The following is a 13357-nucleotide window of genomic DNA, read 5'->3' as shown; positions in this document are numbered from 1 at the left end:
GATTCTATAATTTGACTATATTGTGAATTGTGCTGCTATAAACACTGTATATGTGTGTGTGTGTATATGTGTGTGTGTGTGTGTATATATATATATATATATATATATAAAATGCTGATTTTAGTTCTTTTGGATAAATATTGAGCAGGTTAGCTGGGTCGGATGGTGGTTTCCTTTTTATAGTTTTTTGAGAAATCTCCATACTGCTTTCCAAAGTGGTTGTACTAATTTGCAGTACCACCAATGGTGTATGAGTGTACCTTTCTCTCCCCAACCTCACCAGCATTTGTTGTTAATTTGTATCCTTGATAATTGCTATTCTGACTGGAGTGAGATGGAATTTTAGTGTAGTTTTGATTTGCATTTCCCTGATTGCTATAGATGTTGAACATTTTTTCATATATTTGTTGGCCACTTGTGTTTCTTGAGAAATTTGTTTAGTTCTTTTGCACATTTATTGATTGGTTATTTGTAGTTTTTGTGGTACTAGGGATTAAACCCAGGGCCTTGTGAATGCTAAGCACACATTCTACACTGAGCCACATTCCCAGCCTCCTTGCTTATTTTTTAAGGAATTTTTGTTTCTTAGCGATTTGTAAGAGTTCTTTGTGTATTTGAACTTCTTATGGTTTTGTGGGTTATATAACTTTTTTGTGGCTTGTCTTTTTACTTTAGTGCATTTGATACACAGATTATAATTTGGATGTTAATAAGATGCTTTTGATATTTTCTTTGATGTTTGTTGCTTTATGTGTCCTTTACTCTTCTAAGGTTATAAAGATATTCTCTTCTAAATATTTGCCATTTTTTACATTTAGTCTCCAATTTTCCTTAGAGCTTATTTGTTTTTAGGATAACAAAAACTGTTTTACTAAAACATTAGCTCTACAGAAGTTTTCACTTAAGTTATACAAAATGGTCACAAGTTGTATTTGAAGGGGGGAATCTATATTTGACAGCAAAATCATAGTGTCATTAGTAAGGGCTGATGTTTGTTTATTATTCCCATTTTGGTTTGGTCACGCTTGCTGATCAACAGCATTCTGCATAAGTTAGACTTGGCTAGAGAGTATATTTTATTTTATTTAAAAAAATTTTTTTTAGTTGTAGATGGACACAATACATTTATTTTATTTGTGTATTTTTATGTGGTGCCAGGGATCGAACTCAGTGCCTCATGCATGCTAGGCAACACTCTGCCCACTGAGCCACAACCCGGGCCCCTAGAGAGTACATTTTAAAGAACTAGGTTAGCTGCTTTTAACGAATGCATCAGATTACCATAAAAAGTGTGGGGGTGGTGGTGGTTGTGGGAGCGCGTGGGGTGAAGCCCACAAAAGTAAAACAAATCTACCATCCCTCAAAAGTAACATAAACCCCCTTGTAGCTAACTCTTGACAGCTACCTTTATTCATAGTGCTTGTATTTATTTTTATTTTTAATTTATTTTTTAGTTATAGGTGGACAAAATATCTTTATTTTATATTTATGTGATGCTGAGGATCGAACCCAGTGCCTCACACATGTTAGGCGAGTGCTCTACCTCTGAGCCACAACCCCAGCCCCAGTGCTTTATATTTAAACCATGGTTGGGGAAATGAATAAAAAGCAGAGAGCCATTGCTTGTGCTTTATAATAGGGAATCAGGACAATACAGATTTGTTTTGAGGTTTTATTCTGTAATGTCTCTGAGACCATACACATTAAATGCAAACCAAAAGATAAGAAGTTCTTGGTAGAATGGAAGTGATGCATACTGATTGGACCAGTTTAAATATTATTCATGGCATACAGCCTAGTTCATGGTCTGGCTGTTCATAGGACTTGGGCTTCATTGGTCTTCCACTGCTCCACTACATTGCTAATGGACTCTCAGGATGAGGGACATTTAATGAAGCCTGAATGCCTAGCAGAACTATGTGAATCTGCAGAGCTGGGGACCATTTATCTTTCAGAATATCCAAACATCATCATCCCAAGTTATCTACATTAGGATTATAAATTTTGGTTATGAGATAGGTGCTGGTATGGGGTATTTTCTGGAATGAATAGTTCAAGCTTTAAAGTCCGTCCTTAAAAGAAAAATCTTTGGGGATAGCCATGACCCCATGAAAATAATAGCTTCTGCTCTCCTCTGGTTCTGCTGCAATGTCAGCAACTGGTTCTGCCAGCAAAGGCTAGGTTTCCTGATGATCCTGCAGGGCAGACTTCCTAAAGGCCGTCTTGTCAGGTTCCCAAGTTGGCCTCTGGACTGGTGTCTCTCTCTGCTCCCCACATGCAGGGGTCTAGAGTTGATTGTTTTAAAATATGCCTTGAGATAGGGATAAAATTTCCTCCTCCACCACCACCATCACCAGGATGGCTAGTTGCCCAGGCCTGTTATTAGTCTATCCTTTTCTTAATGATTTTAATGATTTTTTTGAGTTTTCATAGATTCATGAGATACTAATTGTTAATTCTGTAATTATAATTTTCAGTTTCATAGTATCTTTTTTTCATATTTAGTTAAGTACTTGTGTTGTTTATTAATTGGTTCAGTTTTTGAAGCATTCAGTGAAGAGAAAGCAGAAAGCCTATTATGTGCCAGATACTCCAGGCATGAGCTCCAGCTATAAATGAAGTCACTACCCTCAGGGAGCTAAATTTCTAATAAAGGAAAAAGACATGTAATAAAGCTCTTCCAGTAATTGATAATTTGTCCAATGAGAGAGTGGCTTTTTTGCTTATGAGGGGATATGCATATAGGGAATGTATTTTATACAAAGGACTTCAGATGTGTTTCTCCATTTTACACAAGTCAAAGGCTGTATTAATTCCTGGAATACAGAAACACCCAGGTCACCCTACAAAGCCAGCAAAAACTGTGTCAGTTCACGTGCTTTCTTCTCAGGGTTTTAACTTACTCTTCTATTTTATCTAGGTAAAATTTCTAGGTATCTGAAGCAGAAGGGTTTCTGACAACCAGTCATATTACTGGGACCAAAAACCTTAGGTTAGTTTCTATTTTCCTCCTTAATTAAAACCATTATGTCTTCAGGAAGTGCTAGTGGTTGATTAACAAGAGGTTTGGTTTAGCAAAAAATCAAAGATGTTCCTGGAATTTGGGTAGCTGATATTTTTAGTTCTGAAGACCTTTTTAGATTTTTCTTTATTGTTATTGGTGTTTAGGGAAGGATATGAGAGGGTGATTAGAGAGGTCTGTGCTTGTTTTCCTAAAGGAGATACTTTTTTTTTTTTAATTAATGTAGTTTTATAAATGCATATAATTGTTCCAGTACTTCCATCAAATTTGTTTTTGGTCTGTGTTTTGTGTAGGCCTAACTTGATATGCTAATGCATTAAGCCATTCTTTTATTCTTGAAGTAAATGCCCTTTAGTATATTTGCTTATATTTTGAGTAGAAGTTTCTATAATAAATCCTGATTTCTTCAAGTTTTAAGATGCATTTTTTTCCTATGATTAGAAATAATGAAAATATAAAGTTTGAAGAAATAAATATGACCTTTCCCCCAGGTTTAAATGATCCTTTGGGGGGGGATTTATATAAACTACCTCAATTTATTATTTAAGCTGATTTTTTTCCTTATATAACCTGTTTCTGTATTAATTTTCAAAGAACCATGTTTCAATAATTATTTCTTAGAATCGAAACTTTTTAATGGGGTATGTGTATGAGAGAGAGAGAGAGAGACAGAGACACAGACAGAAATACGTACTAGGGATTGAATTCAAGATGCTTTACTACTCAGCTACATCCTCAACATTTTTTATTTTCTATTCTGAGACATGGTCTCCTAAATTGCAGAGGCAGGCCTAGAACTTCCAATCCTCCTTCCTTGCCTCCTAAGTAGCTGGGATTATAGGTACGCACCACCCAGAACTCTTTTCTTTTTGACCTTATCAAATCTATTTTCCCTTAACTTGGCAAATGCTAAAAGTTCTCTTATGAAGCCTAATTTTTTGAAATTGTGTTATAGTATGCTTTTATTTCTCTTGGTCATATTTTTTTAAAACAGGTTTTTCAAAAGATCTTTTCATTTTTATTGTGGTCAGAATGGGATATGAATTTAAGATGTATTTTTAAAATACTTCTTTGAAATTATAACTAGAGCTGAACCGCAGTAATAATGCTTTCTGCCTTTTCCTCTAGTTAATTGCTATTACTGATAAAGCAATAACTTTATCCATTAGAATTGCTTGTCACTTTATTTTTGTGCTTTTGTGTTTTTTGTTTTCATCTCTTTGGTTTTTCTGAGGGACTGGGATGGAACCCAGGGCCTTGTGCATGCTACTCAAGCACTCTTTTTTTTTTTTTTTTTTTTTAAAAAGATGGAGAGAGGAGGGAGGGAGAGAGAATTTTTTAAATATTTATTTATTTATTTTAGTTTTCCGCGGACACAACATCTTTGTTTGTATGCGGTGCTGAGGATCAAACCCGGGCCGCGAGCATGCCAGGCGAGCGCGCTACCGCTTGAGCCACATCCCCAGCCTCAATCTTCTCATATTTTTACAATTTGCTCCTCTTTATGAACTTACTTTAAGGGGCACAAAGAGATCTCATTCTTTTCATTTTTAGCTGCCTTTCTTCATTGTATAATTATTTTTTCACAGTAATTTCAACCATCTGTTCATATTGACCATAGTTTATTTGATGAGTCTTTAAATCCTGTATGCCACTTGTAAATTTTCTGAAAACTTCGAAGACATGGAAGGAAAAATGTCTGCTATGAACCATAGCTTTGTTGGTTAAAAAAGTAAACCCAACTGGACAGCTTCAGTTAAGTGTCTTGCTAATTTTGTTATATGAGATTACTTGAGGTAACTTCCTTTTAGTCCTTTATGGGAACATTTACTTTTTAAAAAATTTGTAGAATTTCCATTTACTCTTGCTTATTCACTTTTGTATATTATTTGGATCATCTCTCCAAAGTCTTTACTTATACAAGTTACTGTTCTGTAGGTCTGCTTTCTCCAGTTCCTTTCATGTGATATGAGATGTTTTAAGTTTCTTCTTCAGATAATGCATTATGTTGAGAAGTGCACCCCAAAATTGGATCAACTATTTTTAAAATTTGACTTGAAACTTTCCATTCAGTTCAAAAATTAGTGTTCTCTGAATTATTAATGCATTCTTAAAGATTTTTTTTTAAAAATGTATTTTTAGTTATACATAGACACAATATCTTTAATTTTATGTGGTGCTGAGGATTGAACCCAGTGCCTCAAATGTGCGAGGCAAGCACTCTGCCACTGAGCCACAACCCCAGCCCTCTTAAGATTTTTCATTCACTGGATCTAGACTTTGCATTGACTCATTCTCCTTTGGATTTATCTTCATCTGTTTCTTCTAAATGTTACTAGCTTCAAATTAAAAGTATTCCACATTCCAACTGATGTAGGGGCTTTTATTATTTTTATTCAAAGAACTTTTTTTTTTTTGTACGGAGGATTGAACTTGACCACTGAGCCACAACTCCAGTCCTATTTTGTATTTGTTTTTATTTAGAGACAGGGTTTCTCTGAGTTGCTTACCACCTTGTTGCTGAGGCTGGCTTAGAACTCATGATCCTTCTGATTCAGCCTCCTGAGCTGCTGGTATTACAGGTGTGCACCACTGTGCCTGGCTTTTTTAAGTGGTGCTGAGGAGAGGATCGAACCCAGGGCTTCACCCATGCTAGACAAGCACTCTACCACTGAGCTAACAAAACCAGCCCTTAATCTACTTTAAATGAGGGGAAAAGTCCCACAATTTCAGCTAGTCCAGAAGGTCATTTAACTGGATGTTAATTCACCTAAATTGTCTCCTTTTAACATAAGGTCAAGAGTGTTTCTAAGTGACAAACTATTCAGTGGGTTCTGTATTAACCTGTTTTTGTACCATCATCCCAGATACAAATATATCATATATTGTAATTACAAAATAGTTTTAATGTTTATTATGTTAGCAGAATTACACACTTGGGACTTGGTGGATTATAAGTCATGGTATAACTCAAAATGCTGAGGCAGGTTGGTTAACTCAGCCTTGCCTTCCATAGCAATGCTCTTATTTCTTTCTTAGCGGAAGAAAAAGCCAATACCCACCTCCTTCTGGGCATGTGCTTAGACTCCTGTGCACGCTACCTTCTGTTCTCCAAGCAGCCATCACAGGCACAAAGGATGTATGAAAAAGCTCTGCAGATTTCTGAAGAAATACAAGGAGAAAGACACCCACAGGTAAAGGAGGAAAACACGCAGTGCCTTAATGCCACACATTGGGAACAGAGTCAGCCCCAGTTCATTCAGTTTCTTACCACCAGTGTCCCTGTCCCTGACTGCTTGTTTCAGAAAAGATTTGAGATTACTGATCCGTCACTACCAGGGAGGTTTAAGCAGGCACTGTGTGCTTCTGTGGCTTCAGAGCATATCGTGTGGTATTTCAAAGTGGAGTCTGCAGACCCCTGACTAGAATCTTGTAAGAAAGTTATACATGAGTGTCCTTGCCTCCCTTGCCCCACAGTTAAAGAACTTTTTGGTTTTTTTTTTTGTACCAGGATTGATCTCAGGGACACTTATGGACTGAGCCACATCCCCAGCCCTATTTTATATTTAATTTAGAGAGAGAGTCTCACTGAATTGCTTAGTGCCTTAGAGTCTCGTTGAATTGCTTAGTGCCTCACCTTTGCTGAGGCTGGCTTTGAACTTGGGATCCTCCTGTCTTATCCTCCTGAGCTGCTGGGATTACAGGCGTGAGCCACTGTCCCTGGCTGGGACTCATGTTATAATACTGAACATGTTAAATTGAAATCATCCCTTTCTCTTCTATCAGAATAAATTCTCAAGTGCTGAGGAGTAGATTGCTTTATTTGAAAGCTTGCAGTTCCCAACCTAAGACCCACTGGATTGAACATGGAATGTTTGGGAAGGGAATTTGAGGTACAAATTATCTCCAGGAAAGGGATTTTGGACTTATTAAAAGAAAGTGCCTTATGAGAGTATCATTGAGGAATAATACAAGCAGCATGGGATTCAGATCACTGAGTAATACAATCAGAGGGCTTAAAGCATGGGATCAGTGGTAAGGGAGGATGAAAAAGTCGCTTAGTACCAAAAGTTTAAATACTTTTAATGTGAGTCTTCCTATATAGATGATATATCACTTCTTTGTGGATTCTCAGCATTACCAGCAGGAACTACATATGAAACAGTGAGGCTCCCAGATCCCAGAGGTAGTCAGATCATAGGAGGCTGCTTCTCAAAACTGCTGAATCTTTAGTGGGATCATATTGTAGCTTCTTGCTGTTGCTTTTCACTTGGTACTTCTAATTTGATAAAATGAATAATACTTATTAATCTGATTATTTCCTAATTTTTAAAATTTGTATCATTTGTTGAACTAATATCTATTGTACAATTTGAGTAACAAATGCCCACAATTTGTTAAAGGCTGATTACAATCCTCATCTTTTGTGGAATGCCTAGAAAGATGAAATCTTGACTATACTCACAGTTTAACAAACTCCAAATTAATATTATGGTGTATTTTTAAAGAAAAATCTGTTTTTCTTTTATCTAACAGACCATTGTGCTCATGAGTGACCTGGCTACTACTCTGGACGCACAGGGCCACTTTGATGAGGCCTATATTTATATGCAAAGGGCATCAGATCTGGCAAGACAGATAAATCATCCTGAGCTGCACATGGTACTCAGTAACCTAGCTGCAATTTTGATACACAGAGGTAGGTAGCCTTGGAAACTTGACAGACTTGCTTTAGGAAGGGATATTTCTTACTTATGAATTTGTGAAATGGTATTTAAAGGAAGGTAAGGGGAAATGCGGAAACTCCTAAAATTAAAAGGCTGGTTGAATAAGGCCAAAAACAACATGTCTGTTAGGTTGACTTCTATATTTTTGCATTAGCCCGATGAACCATTATCAAGCTAGGGAAAACTTTGTAGTGCTTTAAAGATTGCTGTTCTCACAACTATACTGCATTTCTGTGTTGGCAAAACTAGTGTGATTAGGAATGTGTGTGTTAGCACACTATGATACATACTGCTTAGGGCTTCACCTGCAATTTTCAGAAATATAAGATAACATGTCACCATACACAGATCATCATAGTGTAGTCCTTGGCCAGTCCAGTGAAGACCCTAGGGTATACCAGAAAGGACATAGTAAGGAATCCCAAAACACTCAGTGGCTTGGCGTTTTACACATTCCAGGCTAAATCAGCTTGTCATTTTGGGATAAAATGAGGCAGTACCAGCCTTGTCACTTACTAATAAATACACAGTAAATTACACCTGTATCCTCATTAATGCTTTCTCTTCAGATTCACTTTGAAAACACATTTTCTTCTTATTCTTCCTTTTCTCTGGGTTATTTTAGAACGATATACACAAGCAGAAGAGATCTACCAGGAAGCACTGAAGCAAGCAGAGATGAAAAGAGATGAGGTTTCTGTACAGCACATCAGGGAAGAATTGGCTGAGCTGTCAAGAAAAAGTAGATCTTTGACTTAATATTATCAAGTGTTAAACCCATTTTTTTTTTTTTTTTTTGTAGGGAGGGTAGTTTCTAGTGGCCTAAAGGAATAACTATTATTCTAGTGTCTGTGGCACCCAAATCAATGGTGTAAATTTTCTGTTCTTGATATTCAGGTTTCCTCAACTTAGCCTTGGTGAAGGACAAGTTGTACATACTGCCACATTTGTTTTTAAAGGAAAAACAACTTTCACCCTTCACTAATTATGACCTCTAAGGATTGATGTCAAATGATGCTTTCCATTGTATTATATGGATAGGTGCTGTCCATGCTGGTCTAAGTGTAATTATAGATTAAGATGGGCCACTTTTCCTCTGGGTTGTGGGTGTGGGGGTCTGGTAATTATGCCTAACATCGCTACCGAAAGATTTTTGGTTCACTGATTTGCTGCCCTTTCTTCTTTTACTTTGTCAATATCTGGCAGACCAGAGCTACTCATGGCAAAGGGAAATTATGGTGAGTTGTTTCTATTACCTTTCATGAAGCACAGTGGGATTTAACACACAGAGGAGGAAAAGTGTTATATTAGTTTGTCTGTACCCAGCATGAAGTTTTAAAGTGGGAATTAGGCAATTGAAAGTGTAGTAGCCTTTTAGTCATAAATAAAAGTGAACTATTTATCTGGTTATATGTAACTATTAATGGTTGGGTGGAAGAATGATGGAACCTCTTTCTTGCCAGTGGTATCCTGGAGCATCTGACATTTTTTGCAACTGTGAGGTCACAAAACTGAGTCATCTGAGATCCTCTTTAAAGCAATGCCTGGGCTGTACCCTAGACCTGACTAGAATATGGCCCTACCAATGTAGATTTTAAAATTCCCAACCTTGATTCTACTTAGTATCCTCTTCTGTAACATGAGGAAAGAATGAGATTCTTAGCCATGGGAGAAAGTATCTGGTCAGATGACTTTAAATGAGTATACTGCTGTGTTGAAAGAGCTTTATTGCCCTGCCTCAAAGTATGTAAACACAAGATACATAGATGGATTTCCTTACCTCAGCAGACTTGCAAAAAGCCATTTGTTTAGGGGGAAGGATAGTTTTTCTAGGTGCCATTAAGGAACACTGATATTGTTGATATGCCTTTGTGAGTGGGGTGTGAGTGGAATTGGTAAACAGATATTTTGGGTTCATATGTATACACTGGAAGTATCTTTTCATAATAAACTATACAACAATATTGTATGTATTCCAGTAGTCTTTTAGTTTCTCAGAAAAATAACTTGTTGAAGAATTAAATGTAGTGTCAACCACTCACCTTCTATATTGAAAACGTTTTTACCTTTTCACAATTGCAAGCGTTACCAGAAGTTAAGTTTTTCACTCCAAGTTTTATTTAAGAATTTTTAATCTTCCACAATGATTCGGTTTGTGGTTGCTCTCCTGGAGAAACTGAATTTTCAAAAAGTCTCTGCATGCGGGTATTCTCATGAAAGTTGTTATAAAACAAGGTAGTGAAGCAAGAAAAGGACCGACCTCCTTTACTGATAGGTTTGAATTTAAATGTAAATGTTTAAAATAGTGTAGTTTGAAATTTTGAACTGTACTGTGTCTTATGTCACTGGAATTTTCAGGGCATAAATATATTCAAAGTATAATCAACATACCAAAATTAAAGTATTGTGAAATATCCAACTATAAACATAAAATGGAAAATTGTGAAAATACTTCTATCAACAGTATTGGAAGACCTTGATTATGTTCTGAGTGCTAAAAATCATGTTGTAAGGATGACTTTAAATCTCAGCCTGCCAAGATGTTATATGCCTTGGTTTGCACCTAACTTCAGCAAGTTATCAGTCATTCTCAAATGCTATGTTTGAGATTTACATCATGATAAGACGTACCTCTGCCCCTCTTAAATAATTTGCTTTGTAGGTAAGCTGTATGAGAATTCTTTTTATTGTTTTTGACCTAAAAAATGATGGATTTTTATCTCCCATTCTAAAATCTCTTCTCCAGGTGATGATAGATGGAGCATTACATAAATGTGTTGGGATGAGGATGGTGTTAGTGGCAGCTCACCTTGGGGTGCTTGAATGGAACTGCAAAAGTGACAAGTTAGGCTCTGATCCAATAGGTTCTCAGAAACTAACCTAACTTGGGATAGATAACTTAAGACCCTCAGGATCATAGAAAAATATCATGATCTGTTTGGGTCAGTTGGCAACAAAGTTCAAAAATATTATCAGTACCTGAAAAAAAAAAACCTTTAAGCAGAAAACATTCATTAGAACATTTAGATGTTATTTTCCATTCACATTAAAATTATGTTTGATTATTATTATAAAGGCCTCAACTTTGTAAATAATAGGAACTCCGACCACTAAGCCTGAGCTAAAGTTTATTTTGAGGACCAAGAAAAGTGTGGACTGACAGATGTAACAGTTTTGATTGCAGACATACATGGGTTAGAGCCTGTTTGTCACTTATTGAATGATATGGGCCTGTGTCTGTAAAACAGGTGATAGGAGGGTCTCAGTCAGCAGTTAATCATAGACCCGTTTACCTAAGAGGCTTGAAAAGATTTATCTTAGGTTTACTTGAAAGTCTATAAAATGCTAATTTACTCATTCTGAGACTTCCTTCCAGTTATCAGTAGCATTTCCCCCAAACCATTAGTATTTATATACTGTGGAAAAATGCTTAAATGCTGTGATTAAATTGTATGGAAAAAATTTTAAAAGCAATTCTTAATGATGGATAAAACTGACCCTTCAGTGTAATTAGGACTTAGTCTTTTAAATTATTTGTACCTTGAATCTGAAATGAAAAATGATAGTAAATGATTTCCCAAGGAAACAATGGTGGCGACATGTAGAGATGGAAGAGGACTGTGTGTTCACCATGACACTTGTTCAGGATGTAGCACAAAAGAGAATGAGATAATACACAGATGATCATACACAGATCATTATCTAATTTTATCTCAGTCAATCGTATATCAAACTAAGAAAAATGAGTAAGTTTTTCCTTTGAAACCTGAGACAACAGAGCCTTAAATAACAAATAATCTGTAGCTATGGACAGGGTAGTCAAATTTATTTCAAAACAAAAGCTTTGTTGGACTGCATCAAATGCAGAAGAAAAGGAATACTTAGGGGCATGGTTAAATTACCAGTGTGCATAACAGTGAGGTATGCCTCAAATAAGCCTTTAAAACTTTAAAAACTGAACTATAACATATCCATGCAGTAATATTTTTTTCAGTGCTACTAGTGGAAAAAAAATTTAAAGCCTGCATTGGAAATTACAGTATGGCAGAATTTTGTTGCTCCTACCTTTTGACCCTAATGTATAGATTTTATGACAGGGTCTATGTTAAAAATCTAAACATTTTCACAAAATTTTAAACATCACTGGGAAGCTGAATTTAGAGAGAACAAAATCAGATAAAAGTACAATGCCCGTGACAGCCAACATTATAACTGGGCTGTATGAGGTTTGTTTAGAAGGCTAGGGTTAAAAAGATAGACAAAAAAGATTTTAAAAAATTACCCCCAACGTTGATGCGCTGATTTGAACATAAGTACACCAGATACTACAGCAAGGGGATACACTGCAAAAAGGTCATCTATTTACATAAGAGTGATTTAAAGACATTATGATTTTCTTTATAAACAGATGTAAGAACAGAAATTGTCCACTTTTGAAACTACATTTCAACCCTCCACTATTATTAGAATCCACTGAATAGCCTGTATCAGAGGCAGTTCCCCCCCCACCCCCATTTGATTTTCCAAATGAATTTCCATCATTTTTTCTTCATCTGTGGCACTGGCCCTCCTGAAGTCTCTGGGCACAAGTTATGGGAGGGCAGGTTTTTGACCTGCAACTGAAAATAAAATTACCAAAAAACTAAAGCTCCCTCCTCTGTGCCCATTCCCTGCTTCCCATTCCTTCCCTGTGCAGTTCAGTCATCACTATCGGATAGAGTCTCATACTGTGCAGAGAGCAGAGGGGCTGGCTCCCGCTCCCAGATCCGGTTCTGTTGGTGAGGAGCTGCTTGGTTCACAGCAGAGGGAGCACATGCAATGGATGTTGGTGGTGTACTGCTGAGCATCCGCATAGTCAGAGGGTTAAAAGGAAACTGAGTTGAGCCTGGCAAAAGAAAAATGAGGTCTCAGTGTCATACACATACTTGCTGTTTCATCCAATACCACCTAGGTTGGATGGAGTAGCACAGAATTACTTTGCTAAAATGGTCTTGTGACACAAGGACTAGCATTTCAGCAATTAAGATTCTAGCTAGTGACATGCAGCAATCAGTGCAAGCATAAAAAGGTTGAATAATGAGAGTAAGCACAAGGGTTGCTGAACCCAGGGCTGGACTTTCAGTTACCTCTATAACTATTATTATGTTTCCATAGAGAATCACACAGAACTACTGAATATTAAGCCATTAAGTCCCAAATTTTCAACTCTGTGATTATTTCAATGAAATGAAAGCAATAGAAACAATATGGATTTATATATTCAGACGTTCTATTTTCGCAAAAGAACAGACCTCCAAAAACAATTATTTCAAAGTTACCATAAGTAGTATATTTGCTGCTCAAGAGAAATGCAACAATATAATGCTCAGAAGATGAGGGGCCAAGTATCCAGAAACTTCAGCAGGCTAAGGGGCAGCACGATGTGTTTACTTACCACTGGGCAGATATAGAAGTAGGGCACACTAAGAGCCCTGCTACCTTGTGTCCCCTGAACACTTCTCTAGCTTAAGAAACTGAAATCATAAAACATACCATTTTTATGGTCTAACAGTAATTTCTTCCTCAACATGTGAGAAGCAGCTATATTGTCTAGGCTGTAAGCTTTCAA

General features: G+C 36.6%; 2 protein-coding genes across 29 annotated transcripts in view; one reads left to right on the top strand and one right to left on the bottom strand.

Annotated features, from left to right (window-relative positions):
- Positions 1–9713, top strand: part of Ttc19 (tetratricopeptide repeat domain 19) — a 28755-nt gene extending 19042 nt beyond the window's left edge. Inside the window, 3 exon segments of the mRNA XM_078042937.1 lie at positions 6062–6216; positions 7559–7721; positions 8375–9713. Coding sequence (XP_077899063.1) covers positions 6062–6216; positions 7559–7721; positions 8375–8508 — 452 coding nt within the window. The 3' untranslated portion in view covers positions 8509–9713.
- Positions 9714–9844: 131 nt separating this feature from the next.
- Ncor1 (nuclear receptor corepressor 1) overlaps positions 9845–13357 on the bottom strand; it is a 156431-nt gene continuing 152918 nt past the window's right edge. For all 28 annotated transcript variants that reach the window (XM_078042927.1, XM_013365441.4, XM_013365445.4 and 25 more), the window contains one exon: positions 9845–12634. In XM_078042927.1, coding sequence (XP_077899053.1) covers positions 12447–12634 — 188 coding nt within the window. In that variant the 3' untranslated portion in view covers positions 9845–12446. The remainder of the gene's footprint in view (positions 12635–13357) is intronic.

Source organism: Ictidomys tridecemlineatus, chromosome 3 (genome assembly GCF_052094955.1).
Source record: "Ictidomys tridecemlineatus isolate mIctTri1 chromosome 3, mIctTri1.hap1, whole genome shotgun sequence".
In the NCBI taxonomy this organism is placed as follows: Eukaryota; Metazoa; Chordata; class Mammalia; order Rodentia; family Sciuridae; genus Ictidomys; species Ictidomys tridecemlineatus.
This window is presented reverse-complemented; position numbering and strand designations above follow the sequence as displayed.